Source organism: Odocoileus virginianus, chromosome 3 (genome assembly GCF_023699985.2).
Source record: "Odocoileus virginianus isolate 20LAN1187 ecotype Illinois chromosome 3, Ovbor_1.2, whole genome shotgun sequence".
NCBI classification, from domain to species: domain Eukaryota; kingdom Metazoa; phylum Chordata; class Mammalia; order Artiodactyla; family Cervidae; genus Odocoileus; species Odocoileus virginianus.
The window spans coordinates 64,564,668-64,580,316 of NC_069676.1; the positions used below are offsets into that span (position 1 = coordinate 64,564,668).

The 15,649-nt window shown below is 39.9% G+C and overlaps 1 protein-coding gene across 1 annotated transcript in view; it reads left to right on the forward strand.

The window, feature by feature from the left end:
• The window catches only part of ITK (IL2 inducible T cell kinase), a 63,765-nt gene that overhangs the window by 4,409 nt on the left and 43,707 nt on the right, over nucleotides 1-15,649 (forward strand). Inside the window, exon 2 of the mRNA XM_070465711.1 lies at nucleotides 15,304-15,408. Within this exon, the coding sequence (XP_070321812.1) occupies nucleotides 15,304-15,408 (105 nt within the window). The remainder of the gene's footprint in view (nucleotides 1-15,303; nucleotides 15,409-15,649) is intronic.

Here is a 15,649-nt window from a genome sequence, read left to right on the forward strand (position 1 = left end):
ATAACTCCCTTATGTCTCCAGAGGCAACACAGCCTCCTTGATGAACAGTTCTTATCACTATGAACAGTTGTTGCTCTTAGGTAATTGGGGTCTCCACTGGGTTATTACAAAGTATGTAATGCCTTCTTGCTCTAGAGTCCTCCAGGTAAAGGCTGTCTTGAAAATCAGCAACCACACCACATAGGTCTTCTGCAATGAAATATGTGATGAGCTCTATCATTTCCACATACAGTCCAGGACAAATCTTTGTCTTCTTCCACTTCTGGGAGCTTCTACCATGTGTCCAAACTTTGGTGCTGAAAGTTCCTCTAGGATCTGTCCATTTCTCTCCATTTCCTAGGTCACCTTCTTTATGGAAGCTGCCATCATCTCTCACCTGGGGTTGTTGCCACCTCCTAATGGTCTCCATGCACCCACTATACTTTCTCCCTGCACCCCTGTTCCCTATCGCTGCACCCATTATACCCTTCCCACCACCACTCCATTCCCCACAAGGAAGCCAGGGTAAGCTTTTCACCTGGTGACTGTGGACTGTGATCATGTCCTGATGACCCTCATCAGAGGCTGGCATGTCCCCTCACTGGTTCTTCCTTTACCCTGAGAATGGACACAAGAATCTACCACACTGTCTCCTCCATCCCAGTTCATGCTCCTTTGATCCCCTCTCACTGAGTGCCAACCACGTGAAATTTTCTTCAACTTTAAGACCTCCATTTTCAGTGTCGCTTGCTTGGAGAAACCTTCCTTCATTTCCCCAGCCTAGGTCATCTCTTCTTATGCTCTGCCACAACAGCAAACACCTTTCTTTCAGCATGCATGCCAAAGTTATAATTATCTATTTATTAATGTGATCATTGTGCTAATGTCATTCCCCGACCCTACCCTCCATTAGACTATAAGCTTTACAAGGGCTGGTGCCCAATTTGCTAAAAATGGCATCACCAGTGTCTATCACAGTGCCTGGTACATATTATTCACTCATTCAAAATTTGTGAAAGAAAGAAAGGAAGGTGGGAACCAAGGAGAAAGAAAGGGTACGAGGTATAGAAACAGTTGCAGAGATTAAAGTTATACACATGGTCCCTTAACAGAACAAAGCTCAGCACCAAAAGAGTTGAGAACAAAATTAGCAATACAAGACTTCAAACAGGCAATTCCTGGGTGCAGGGGTAAATAACAGAACTCCCTGGAGATAGCAGTTCATGGCCTAGTCTTGAAAGATGAAGAGGAGGATTCAGGAGGTTGGAGTTTTAAGATTTGGGTCAGAGACATAAGTAAAAACCAATAGGTGGGCCAGTCATCCCTCCCACCTCCTTTTAGGAGAATCAAGCAATTCTGCTCTCTTTCACCCTCCACCTTGTTTTACCCTTCCATCCTTCCCTTTTACAAATAAACCTTTTGTAGATAATATTCTCAGAGGTACCCCAGGATTTTTGCTTGAGACATTCACCACTCATGGACTCTCTTCACTTCATTCCTATGTGACTGAGTTGCCTTCTGGCTCAGCTCCCACTGACACTCAAGACTCCATACAATCTACTATCCACACACCTAGAATAGACTTTTAAAATGAGAAATCAGATACCGTGCCCTGCTTTAAATCCCGCTGTGACTGTTTAGACTATTTAAATTAATTCTCAACCATGGCCTACAAGATTCTTCATCCATGGCCCCTACCAGCCTCTCAGATTCATTTCTTCTGGTCCCTCCATCCATCATGCTTCTATCATATCTGCCATCTTTCTACACCTTGAGCACCCCAAGCCGTGCCTCCTGATAGGCCTTTGTACTGAAGCAGGATTAGGGTGAGATACACTCAAGGGGGTGCTCACTTTTAGGTCCTTCAAGGGCAGGGTCATTGCACTAGCTACTCTCACTTTCTGGAACACTCAAGATTTTTGTAGGATTGGTTCTTTATTATTTTTCATCTCTTCAAATATTTTCCCAGAATCTTGTTGCTTTTTTTCTTTTCTTTTACAATCCATGAATACTTCAATACCTCAGTATCTGTACTTTTGATTGGGTTTATTGATGTGCTGCCCTGTTTATTTTCTGTCTCTGCATCCACTGGAAAGTCACTTTCATGACCGACTGCCTCACTCATCCCTGTATCACCAGCATCTAGTAAAGTGCTGAGCACATAGTAGGTGGTCAATAAATATCCAGGGAATGAATGAAGGTCACATAACTCACACTGATTTCAGAAGAGCATCTGGGAGCTAGAAATGTGGGCCTGGCCAAGTCAGGCAAAGAAAAGTTAAGAATCCAAAACAAAGTACTTTGCAATTCAGGCCACTTAAAGAAAAGGATATGTGATTTTGATCTCTGCATTAACACAGTTTCTTTGGGAATTGATTTTTGTGTGTGATGGGATGTTGATGTCTTATGGAGACAGCCATTGGATAGGGAATTCTTGTTTTAGAGGCAGATACTCACAGGTTAAAATAAGATTCGATTCTGACTGCTCAGAGACTGGTGCATCTATTAATCAGTTTTTGCAGTAAAAATAGGGCACAGGGCAAGACTATACACCATAAGGGCTTTGTTCCTGACTCAGTCTGGAAGAAAGATTTAGCTGGAAAGCCCAAGAGTTCAGTTTCTTGAACCATGAGATCTGTGTAATGATGTGATGTCTTTATCTCAAACTCAGAAATGGACCCTACAGAAAAACCATTTTAAAGTTTTTCTCAAATTTTAAGGGTCAAATAAAATAGTAATTTTCAGCTGGCAATAAATTCTTCCACTCATCAATGAATTTTAGGCCTACTGAAAAAAGTAGATCTTCCAGAACCTAATTTTCATCCAGAGATTAGTTTGAATTTGCCTTCAAATATTTGTGGGTCTCACTTCAACTGACCCAGAGGAAGAAACAGAAACTCTGACATGGTGTCCCATACATATAAAATTCAGCTCTTTGAAATTCAATAAAGTTGTTGGTATTTGATAAAATAAGAATCTGATCCAAACTCTTATTTTGCCACATAATTCCCACTAACCTGAAGTCATTTGTAAGTAGACTTCTCAATACAGTTTCCTTTTTTTACATTTAAAAGTCACAGAAATTATACCTGCCTATTACAAAATATTCAAATATGAGACCTTCCTCTCTAAAATGACATATATTTTTGCCAAAGGTTTATTATTATTATTAACTTAACCCTGGATCAAGGAAACATTTCTATTTTGATATACGTAGATTTATTCATTTGTTCAGCAAACATTTTCGGTGTACCTGCTATGTGCTGGATGCCTTGCTAGAGACTAGGAATACAGTGGTCAGTAAAAGAGACAAGGGGCTTGACCTCATGCTTAAACCCTCGTGGAGGAAACAGACAACAAGCAAGTATACACACATGGAGAGCATATATAAACTGTTTTAGATTCTATGGAAAGATTAAGTGGTTGCTGGGACCAAGTGGCAAGAGTGGTCAAAGAAAAAACTTCTGTCTAGACTGAAGCTTGAAGAATGAGAAAGAGTCAGCCAAGGGAAGAAATGGAGAACAGCATTCCAGGCAGGGTGAAGTCTCATGGTAGGAAAAGACCTGGCCCGTTGAACACATAGAGTTCAAGAGCCCCTTTCTTATATCTTACAGCATCCTTCTTCCAGGGATACTTAGTCTAGAATCACCCTACTCCATACTTTGGTGGAAAAGTGCCTGATGTACCAACACTGAGAACCTCAGACTGACACTCAGCTTGGGTGATGTTTAACAGCAAAGACTGAAAACAAGTTAGAATCAGGTTAAACCCACTTCAGTTAATCTCCTGAGACAGAGCAGCAAACCTTCACATCTCCATACTGTCAAAAAAAAAGTGGTGAAAGAATTATACCCCATCATTCTCCAAAACTCTTTTGTCTAAAGACATGAATTTACTGTCTCTGTGAGGATGATTTTTATCCTCATGCAGATGTAAATTTCATGTAGTTATAGTGCATGAAAATATTTATTCTTCCATTTTTCTTTTTCTACTATCCTTTTTAGATACATCTCCATTTGTGGACTCCAAAGTAATCATTTTTCTCAAATATATGTTTTTTTAAAATAATCAAGTTGTTCATGTCAGAGATATACTTATCTATTTTCTGTACTGAACACATTGACAAACTTATCTATCATCTGCTATGTGACTTTCAGGTTGTTTTCAGATGCAGTGAAAATGCTTAAAAATAATCGTATACCTAATATAGAACAGTCTGCTTTTTAAAATGCCTCCATTTGATAGAGTTATGAGGAATGCATCACAGGATAGCATTTTCTGATCTCTACCACTCACTGTCACATAATCTTCCAAAGAGACTGAGCAATGCTTGGGGCTACCAATAGTTACCAGTACTACTGCAGAAGATTATGTTTCTATGAAGAAACTAATAAAAACAAAAGAATCCCACTGTTGTGGTGATCTTCAAATACATTATTTTTATAGGTTTTGAATCCTATAGTGAGAGAGAGGGGAAAATATAATATTCTATGCATGGGTAAGTTTATTTGATTTAAAGTAAGTCTATGTATATGTAGATGAACCCATTCCCTACATATTAGGAATGAAGGAGTAGCCAAAACCTCCTACTCTGCAAGATATTAGTCTCCCTAGATGATGATCTTAGGGCATCTGAAAGGTTTACATGAATGAGCTCTTTGGGTTAGATCATCAAGTGTCTTTATCAAGAAGCAAATGAAATACAGGGGCGTATCACATAAGCCATTTCTCACTGCTCTGTAGAAGTCAACTCTAATTTTAGATAGGGCCTCAGGAACTGAAGCTCGCAGGCAGACCATAATTCTGGAATTCTAGAAAAGTGGAATGAAGTGAGAAAGCAACAACATAGCAGCTTAATGGGGATCTGATTCTGATTAACCTGGGTTACTTTATTCAATCGCTTCTTCTACCTGGGATTTGGTTATCTTGCCCATAGTGCCAAGGGATTGGCCTAGATCAAAGTTTTAAAACTTTTCTAAGCATGGAGCCCCCTTTTCGTACAGAATGATATGTGCTATTCCCATTCATGTACATGAAGCAGAAGAGGAAGTGTGCTAGTTGGAGCAAGAACAAGGTAGGCTGTCCGTACCCTCTTGGCCTTACCCTTGACCAGCAAATATCACCTAGGTGCTTCCAATTCTATGATTTCAGTCTCCCGAGGCTGTAAATTGAATAGTAGAAATGAGAAGATAAAAGCTAGTTGAGAAAGTCCTTTCACCTTGAAGCCTCATCTCTAACATAAAAAGTTGGACTGAATGATCTCTAAAGAACCTTCCAACTCAAAAGAAGTGGAAACTATGTGATAGTATCTCACTGCCAGTGATATTAGGAATTCACAAATAGACATGGAGATTTGTTAAATATGGAAATCTTTCCAGGAAGTAATACATCTAAGAGATGATTAATAACTGTATGACTGATAAAAAGGCATATTATCAAAATCCAAGCATGAACCCAAGAAGGCATCCTAAAAAGGAAAGCCATCATTTCAAATGTAACCAATGTAAAATTCAGAACAATATGAGCCAATATCTAATGAGTCCTTGCTGAGTGCCAGGGCACCAAATTAAGTGCTTTAAAATGTATCATATCAGAAATATTCACAATAACCTTATGCAGTAGGTCCAATTTTTATCCCCATTGTATTGAAGAGGAAACAAAGACTTGAAGAAGCTAAGTATCTTTTCTTAGGTCAGACATCTGGGACAAATATTAAAATTGGATAAAGAGTTCTACAATAGGTATTCTCAGATGTAGACTTATTTGGGTCTGAGAAGTTGTGTAATAGAAGCTATGGTGGCAGAGAAGGGAGAGCTGGGACAAGGACCCCTGAGTTTCCAGCACTGTTTAATGGAGTTCCTGAGCAGGGACCAGTAGGACCGCTCCTGTTAGCCTAGCAGACCTGCATGAATAACACAACGGCACATCAACAGCAGCAGCCTGCAACGATAACCACAAGGAGAGGACTGAACTTGCTCCTCTGGATTTTTCTCCTTTATCTTCACAATTTTTTGAAGGAGATAAAAGCCAAGTTCTGTTTTAGAGAGGAAGCGATCAACACACAGGGAAGTTAAGTCATTTGCCCAAGGTCACAATAGTGGCCATGAGAACAACAACAGCTTCCCTTGGGATCAGTGATTCCTAGTAGTTTGATCCCACACTGCTTTCTTGCCTGAAAACAACTATCAGAATCAACTTATCAGTTCTTTCAATGATACTTTACTTTTAATTTAATTTACTTATTTTTGGCTGCACTGGGTCTTTGTTGCTTTGTATGGGCTTTCTCTAGTTGAGGTGAGCAGGAGTTACTCTCTAGATGCAGTGCACAGATTTCTCATTGAGGTGGCTTTTTGTGGGGGAGTCCAGGCTCTGGAGCGCGCGCAGGCTCCAATAGGGTGGCGTGTGGTCTCCAGTAGTGTGGTGCGTGGGATTAGGTGCTCCATGACATGTGGAATCTTCCTGGACCAAGGATCGAACCTGTGTCCCCTATGCTGGAAGGAGGATTCTCATCCACTGTGCCACCAGGGAAGTCCTACAATGATACTTTATGTATACATATGTAAATACAAATAAACTTTCTTTCCCGCCCCCCCCCCACCACTTCTCATACAATATGGTAGCATATTCTAGCTGGGCTTCCTTGGTGGCTCAGATGGTAAAGAATCTGCCTGCAATGCAGGAGACCCAGGTTCAATCCCTGGGTTGGGAAGATTCTCTGGAGAAGGGAATGGCTACCCAATTCAGTATTCTCCCCTGGAGAATTCCATGGACAGAGGAGCCTGGTGGGCTCTACATATGCCTCCTAGCTTTTCTTTTGGTTGATTAGCAATACTTCTTAAAGATCAATCTATACTGTATGCAAGGGGCTTCTTTGTTCTTTTTTTCCCTTTGATTGCATAATGTTTTTTTGTACAGATAAAAAAATCATCTTGATGGACTTTTAGTCCATTTCCATTTTTTTTGTCATTACAAACAGTGAGGAATGAATAACCTCATAGGTATCTCACTTTCTACATGTATGTCTACATAGGGGTTCTTAACCAGGGGCGATTTTGCCCATCATTGGCAATGTCTGGAGAAAGTTCTGGTTGTCATACCTGGGGAAGGAAGTGCCACTGGCTTTGGTGACTGGAGCTAGGGATGCTAAGTATCCTACAAGACAAATAACAAACTCACAGCAAAGAATAATTCAGCCCAAAATGTTATTAAATGATAATGCCAAGATTGAGTAACCCCGGTCTATAGAAAACATTTCTAAAAATGGGATTGCTGTGTCAAAAGATATTTGCATCTCTTGTTTTGCTGAACATAACCAAATTAATCTCCAAGGAAGTTGTACTAGTCAACATTCTTCAGGGTCATGTGTGAAATGCTTGTTTTCTCAAAAACCTCACCAACAGTATTATCATATGTTTTGATCTTAGAAAGTCTGATAGTCTTAAAAATGGTATCTCAGTAAAATTTACTTGCACTTCCATTACTATAGTGAATGAGTGGCTTTTCATATATTTAAGAGTAGTTATATTCCTTTTACCCATCTTTCTATTATTTGTTAGTGTCTTCCATAATAATTTGGAGGAGTTCTTTATTAGCTAAAACCTTTGGGCAGACTAGTTTTCACTTTACTTTTCATTGTCAAGAAATTGTTATCCACTTGCCAATCATTCTAGATAACTTATTCAAATCATTTCTGTTAAGAGTTTGTCATACGGTCCACAAATATTACTTTCTGCTGCACATTTAGTCTTACCTGCTGTTCCCACCATCAACCAAGTAACAAATGTTAATTGAACATACCTTTTTAGATTTCCTAAAATCTAATGACATTGTTATCCATATGTATACTTTTGCTACTAACTCTCCAGTGCTTGAAAAAGATACAGAAATATATTCTTTAAAGCTCTTAAAAAAGCTGACATACCCTATTCTGGAAAGAAAGAAGGCTTTGAAAGAGCATTCGAAGACCAGAGGTGCTGAGACAAAATGTTCATGACATCTTCAGGATCTACTCTGTACCACTTAGTTCTTGGTCTTAATTGCTACATTAAGTCCTTTTCTCTCTACCCACTTGTTTCAAGAAATTTAAACAAACCTGCTTTTTTAAGACTAAGATCACTGCTATCATTGCTAAGAAGAATGAGGTTCAGAATCATTCTTGAATTATTCTAGAATTCTAGAATTATTAAAGACAGATATACCATATAAAAGCACACAGAGCTGCTTTATTAATTTATGAAGAAAGTGGCTATCACTCAAGAAGAACATGAGAGGCAATGTCATGAACTTGAAACTGTATGGATACAAATGATCCATGTGGCCATCCATCTGGATGCCGCTGACTGTTAATGGGGACATGAAGTTACAAGCATGAAGAGCTTCATCATTTTGCATACCCAGCATATGATGTGTACCTCTTGGCCTTCTCCCATAGTCATCTGCCAAAATTGCATTACAGTGTAGTGTTTGTAAAATCTGTGACTGCTTTAAAATAGTACTTTTATTTTCCTGCTTAATAAACTTATATGCTCACTGCAAAAACTTGAAATATAGTCATATATAACTTACACTGCAAAAATCTGCCATGATGTCATCCACAAAGGAGAACCGGGATAGCAGCATTCCTACCTGTAATACTTCTTTGATTATTGGATATATTATTATATATTTTATTATCTCTTTTCCTAAAAATGAGATACTGCTCCATCTATTGCTCTAAACCTGATTTTTACATTTTAATATATATATTTTCCCTTCTGTATAAACTAACTTTACTCTTTGTTGATAGCTACAGAATGGTCACAAGATAGATGAACCATGACTAATGTGACCATTTGTCTATTGGTAGATATTTAGGTTTCTCTAGACTTGTTAGTGTAATAAATAATGCCATGAGGAACATCCTTTTTCCTGTGTCTTTATGTATCTTGAATAAATGTTTCCTTAGCATAGATCCTATAAGGCAAATGTATTCATTTATTTTAGATAACTGCTTTTAAATACAATAAAAGAAATACATGTTTATGGTAAACCAGTGAAACTGTATAGAAGGACTAGAGGTGAAAAGAAAGGCTCTTGTTCTACTTTCTACTCTCAAACCCCAGAACCCCTCCCAGGAGTATCTGCTTTTAATAGTTTCTTGTGAGAAAATGCATTCATAATTTTTTTTAATAGAGTAGGTTTATATATTTTTTCATTTATTTTTATTAGTTGGAGGCTAATTACTTTAATAGAGGATTTCAAAAGCATCTGGAAACTGTACGAGAGTGTAATCCTGTTTCTTTTTTCTTCTTTTCTTTTTTTGACGGTGGCGGGTGGGGGGGGGGAGAGGAGGGGAGGGGGTAGGTAAAATCCTTTTATTTTCAGGTAGTCAGGGTGCTACTGCTAACAAGATGGCAGACTTTAAGGGAAGCTTGAGAATTTTCCCCACAGCACAACCAGCCTCATCATAAACCACAGTGTGAAAAGCCGAGTTGAGGAAAGCCATGACTAAAAGGTCTTGTGGAAAAAAGGAAAGACAAGAGGGCATGTGTGGGATGGATCATAGTTTCCTGGCTTTAAGTCAGTCCAGAAGCCTCACAATCTGCTATGTTAGCTCCAGACCCTCCCAGAACTTTGAAGGTTAGTGAAAGTAGGGAGGTAGGTCCAAGGGAAGATAGGCTGGGAGAGGAGAAGAACCAGCAGCAGTTAGTTATAAATTACACTGGTATTCTAGAAGGTGCTGCTGTTTCCAGTGAGATGATAAAGATCCCAGCTTTATCAGGTACCAAGTAGCTCAGGTTGTTATATACCTGAGTTGCAACTGTCAGCATCTCCGTGGCTCCCCAAGAACTAAATGATTAAGAAGACCTCAGAGAACTAAGCCTAGAGAACTCAGACAGCTTGCCCAATATTACTTGTTCTTACAGGGATTCAAACCATGACTTTTCCAAGTTCCGAATCTCTTCTTTTCTTTCCTGCAATTTGAGGGTTCCCTTTGTTGTAAAAGACCAAAAGCTGCATTGGGAGACTGGGAGTGAACGCATGGGTTACCTCCAGCATGCTTTGCAGAGATGAAACTAGAATCCAGGAAAGCCCCTAAAACCAATCTCAGAACTGATAGCCTGCATTCTGGTTGAGGTAGGGGAGAGCAACCCCCAAGTTTCACCTCACATGACATCAGTTTCCATTTCAATTGCATCACTGTGCCATTTCAGATAGGGGCAATGGCTGTACCACACCCCAGAAGCAGCAATGAGTGAAATATTCAAAATGCCTGGTTAACATCATCATCAGAAAGACTTCCTCATTTCAAACTGTGTTAGTCGCTCAGTTGTGTCCGACTTTTTGTGACCCCATGGACTCTAGCCCGCCAGGCTCCTCTGTCCATAGAATTCTCCAGGCAAGAATATTGGAGTGGATTGCTATTTCCTCCTCTGAGGTCATTTCAAGGAAACTCTGATAAAGGTACCATGTGGCTTCTTTTACAGTGTGATCCAAGAAAGTCTTAAAACCATCCCTCCCCTTTGAAAAATAGTGGTTCCTTTTGAACACTTTTTCAGATGCCTGAAATTTTACTGTCAAATCTCCCTCTGGGCTTAAGTCTCTAATATCTGTCCTAATCCAAACTTCTGTGATTCAAGCCATGCCTTAAACTATCAGGAAGTTGAACATTAGGTGAATGACTATTTGGGGAAGGTTTTGACAGCCCAGGGAAAGGGGAAGAAGAGAACTAAAGTCATCACATTTGCTAACATGTGAGCAAATGTGACAGAGCGGGGAGGATCAAGCAACAGGCCCCTTTTAAAGTTTTGTCTTGATTTTACAAATAATTGGCAAACAAATAACTCCAGAATGTCAAAATCACCAGGATCATCAGTTAAATATTAATGTCATTCTCCCAAATGGTGGTTCCCATTACATATTTGCCTGAAAGAAAATCCCCAAATAAAAGGTGAACACATAATGACAAGAGGGTGAAATCTTGTTCTATGGGCTCCATTTGGAGAAGGAAAGAAGAAGAAGTAACACTTCAGTGGTTGATTTATCTTTGGAATGATTTTTTTTTTTTTTTTTTTTTTGGCTGGTAGGTTTACATGGTTCTTTCAAATCCTCTAGTTTAACCCAATGATTCAAGGACTGTTATTATTTCCACTTAAAAAAAAAAAAAAAACAGGAAGGCAACCAAAAAATTGAAACGCTTGCCTGAGGTTGCACAGATAATCTGGCAGAAAGGGTCTGCCTGATGTGAAAGTTCTGTTTCTGTCCCACTCAGCCTCATCAGAGGAGAAAGTTGAAGTTCTGCTGTTTTCAGAAGGGTGGAGATGTCCTTTCATGGATGATAGATACACAGCTTCTTACTGATGTATCTGCTGGACTAGTTGAGCATCTAAGGAGCCAATATTACACCAGCAAAGAGGGAGTTCTGTGCTCCCACTTTGAAATCCAACATAAGCACTGCACTACGAAACGGCAGAAACAAATCTCTGCTGGGTCACGGCTTGGAGGAATCAACCACACAACTGATTGTTCAGCATTAGGTTCAGGGAATAAAAGTCTCCTACATTAAATCAGGGCAGGTACAAAGCCAGGAAGCAGTCGTTAAGCACTCAGGTTCTGCAGTCACAGAATTGCACTTGTATGCTCACTTATAAAAAGACTTGGCCCCTCTGAACCTCAATGTCCTCACCTAAAAAATGGGGGAATAATATACTTCATAAGATCATGACCAAATAAGATGCCCTTTGAGTGCCTCAAGTACAGGAAATGCTCCCAAAATCTTTTGCTTTTTCCTGCCTCTCTTTGAAAGAAAGTCACAATCCAAAATTCCATTTCATATAGTAATATAAAAAGAAAGGAGATATTAAAGACATTTGCACCAGCTGGACTTTGTACAACTAGGTGGGCATCAAGCATCTTCTTGGATAGTGTTTGATACACGTCAGACGTCTGGGGTGAAACTCTGGAATAGGAGGACGGCTTTGAACGTGGCCAAGAAAAGAGACAAGGTCAAGAAAAGTTCTGCGATCTCTCACCCAGAGGGGTGCCTGCTTTCCTTGGTGTCTCTTTCTCCGGTGGCTTTTGTGTGGTTTCCTTGGAAGGTTTGAGGCTGGCCTTTTTTAGAAATAGCGCAGTTGTTTGAGATGATTACAGGCCATCACCATTTCCCAGAGATGAAGTTGTGTTTAGTTTGCTGGCTGGTTGTCCCCTGTGCCTGGCTCAGGGAAGGCACAGATTACCCTGCTGTTTACCACTTAGCAGATCTGAGGAGACTTCAGGAATTGGAGAGACTGACCAAACAGGAGAGACTGTGAGGGGGGAGCCTGATCATTCCTCTGGGAAAGAGACTGAGCTTTGATGATGGAACATGACATCCATTTCAACAGAAGGCTCACCTGACAGTCTCTAAATATCTATGTTGGAATTCGACAAACATTAAGAAGTCAAGGGAGATCATCTGAGTTTGGAGAAACCTTCCTTGGAAATCTTGAAGCCACACTGCCCAATAAAGGTAGCTTCCAGGCTTGTGTGGCAACTGATCACTTGTTGTGTGGAGAATCCACATTGAGATGTGTTGTGAAATACATGATTTCAAAGACTTAGTCCTTAAATGTAATGAGCCTCAATTTTTCATGTCAATGATGTGTAGAAATGATAATACTTAGAAACACGGGGTTAAATAAAATACTGTGTTCTTAAAATTAATTATACTTTTTCTTTTTGCAATTTTTAGTGTGGCTAATAGGAAATTTTAAATTCCCTATGTAGTTCTCAATATGTTTCTGTGGCTTAACACTTCTTTAGAACTTCACATAGAATTTGGATCCCAATTTATCACTCCAGTTACTACTTATATCTACTTGATGCCTTGACTATGATGATCCCAGGTTATTAACAACTCAAACTTATCCAGAAGGCTTCTACCCCAGGGCTTTTTGCTCTTGCTGTTTATTCTACTTTGTGCTCAGTCTCCTATATCTTCTCACATCTGGCTCCTCTTTCAATTTTTCTGGTCTCTTTTCAAATGCCTTCTCTCCAGTAAGGCCTGTGTGACTACCAACTGATCATATCAACCTATCCTATTCTCCATAGAGCACTTTATATTGTCTACCTTCCTGACTAGACTAGAACTCCATGAGAAAATCTACTCTTTTCATCTGCTTCCTGCACTCAGAATAGCCCTGGTTCAGCGCTGGCAAGAAATATTCCTGAATAGCTAAATGCACGAGCCTTAAGTCTGATTGAGACTATTTAAGCTGTGTTCCAACATGGCGCCCTTTGTTCATATCATCCTAATGGTGCACCTGTTGTGGACTAGCCACTGTGACAGACTTGAGGGATATCATAACGGATGTCTTGGTCTCTGCCCTCAGGAATGCAGGACTCGGTAGGTTCCAGGGAGCAGCTCTGTAAACAGAGTTGTCATGTTACTGCCATGAGCCTTCTGCTGCATTTTGCTATGTACACTACTAAGGAAATAACCCAACAGAGGTTAAAAACCAAGATAACCTCAAAGCTCAGACTCCTTGTTTACCACCTGTAGCTGCAGATGGTTGTTGAAAAAGCAGCTCTCTTGTGCTCTTCTGCTTTTGAAAACAGATTAACCATTCTGAAGACTATAATTATGGGCAGGATCAGGACATGTATTTAGCTGTGGAAGACTCTAAAGTTTGGGAAGTTTGAGAAGATAGCTTGGCTCCAAAGGGCATATGTTTTCAGAGGTTTTTAAGGGAAGACTGATCTCTTAATACATCCTGAGATTACTAAAGCACGTTGAAGACCATTATGTGGAGAAGATGTCATTTTTGTTTATTTATATTCCATAAATATGTGTGGGAAAGACATATACATTCCAAATGGTTAACCTTGGCTACCTCAGAGTTGTGGAGAAGGGTAGAATGCTAAGATACTAGAAATAATTTTATCACATGCCTCCATATTGCTTTATTTGTTACAGTTAACATGGTTAGATTTTGTACTTTCAAAAATAAAGTTTCCAGAGAGAAAACTTTTTAGAAATAAATTCCATAAAACTTCCCTGTATTTGATAGGGGGTACTTCTCACACCTTGACTTTTTTCATCTTAGTTCTGTGCCTCAGCTACTAAAGCAAAGGCCAGTCACCAAGCTTCGTATCAAAAAGTGGTAAGTAAAGTCTGAGCTCATTTCTGGAGAATCTGAGGGTGTCCTAGCTCCCCAAATACCCAGCAAGTGCCCTCATATATCACCGCTCTTTTGCCATATTTAGGACTTCTTTAGCCTCTTTCACTGGGAGGGTATCCTTTACTGAGAGCATCCATCATAAGCCAGGTAATTAGTTTAGCTGTTCCTATTTTAGTCTGCAATCATTACTTCAAGGGTAGGCATAATTATCTTCACATCTTAGAACAGATGTGGAAACTGAAGTTCAGGAAAATTTGGTGCGTGTTCCAAGGTCACAGAGATGGAGGCAGAGCCTAACTTTGTCCCTAGCCCTTTCCAATCTCGTTCCCAATTCACTACCATTTGTGCTACCTCTTTCTTAAGGATAAGCTAGAATGAAGTGTTTTGCAACTTGTTCCATAACTGAACTAAACTCTATTCTCAACAGAAGCCTAATTCCAGGCACCTGTGGAGGGCTCCTGCTCTCCAGGAGTTTTCCCCTAACTAGCCTTCCATGGAGCCTGCTGGTCTACCAATCTAACATCTCCTGGGATCCAAGGACAAGGACCTTTAGAAATCGGTAACATATAACATCATTACAAGTCACAAAGACCATTATGTGAATTAATTATCAAGGAATACATCCAGTGAACTTCCAAGGAGATGAAACCTGGGGCCAGTATAACTGGATGGGATAGTAACAGAACACAGTCAGGAATGTCCTATAGGAGTGCCATTGTGGGACCATGGACAACCAAGGGACACAGAGGAGGCAGATGTAGAAAAGAAAGGTGCCACTAAAAGTATTTGTCACCAAGCAGGTCAGGCCTGAGCTCACTTGCTATGCTGATAAGGCCATGGATAGGCACAAAACAGAAAAAACTGGCACATGTGGGGTCTGCACTACCCATTCTAGGCAACAGTTCTGCAAATGCTGCTATTTGTCACAAATTCAGAGATATAAGCTCCAGCAGTTCAATAAACAGAGGTCCGTCACTTCATCAAGAAGATGATTCAAATAACATGTTCTCCCAGGAGTCTGCTTCAGAGTGTCCTTCGAAGGCACCAAGGGCCAAGAAGGAGCATCTGGATATTTGCAGGGTTGGTTTACAATGGATCTTATCTAGTAATGGATTTCTAGAAGCCACCTGGACAAAAATATTGTCTTCCTTCTTCCTCAAATGGAATGTGTTTTTCCTCCCCACAGAAAAAGCGCACTTTGAAGGGTTCCATCGAACTCTCCCGAATCAAATGTGTTGAGATTGTGAAAAGTGACATTATCATCCCATGTCACTACAAATATCCATTTCAGGTAAGTCCATCAGGCCAGGGGTCTAGTTCTCCATTCCTTGGATGATGGCTGAAATGCTCAATCACTGAATGAGAAGGTGGCACAGAGATGACTTAGAACATACCCAGAAGAAATCTGCTGTGTTCTTTCAATGACACATTCATTCAACAAAGATTAATTACAAAATACTGAAAAAGTTGTCATCCCTCATTTCCCTTTCCCTCATGTCTTCCCTACCTCAAGGAAAGTCCTAATTACTCTA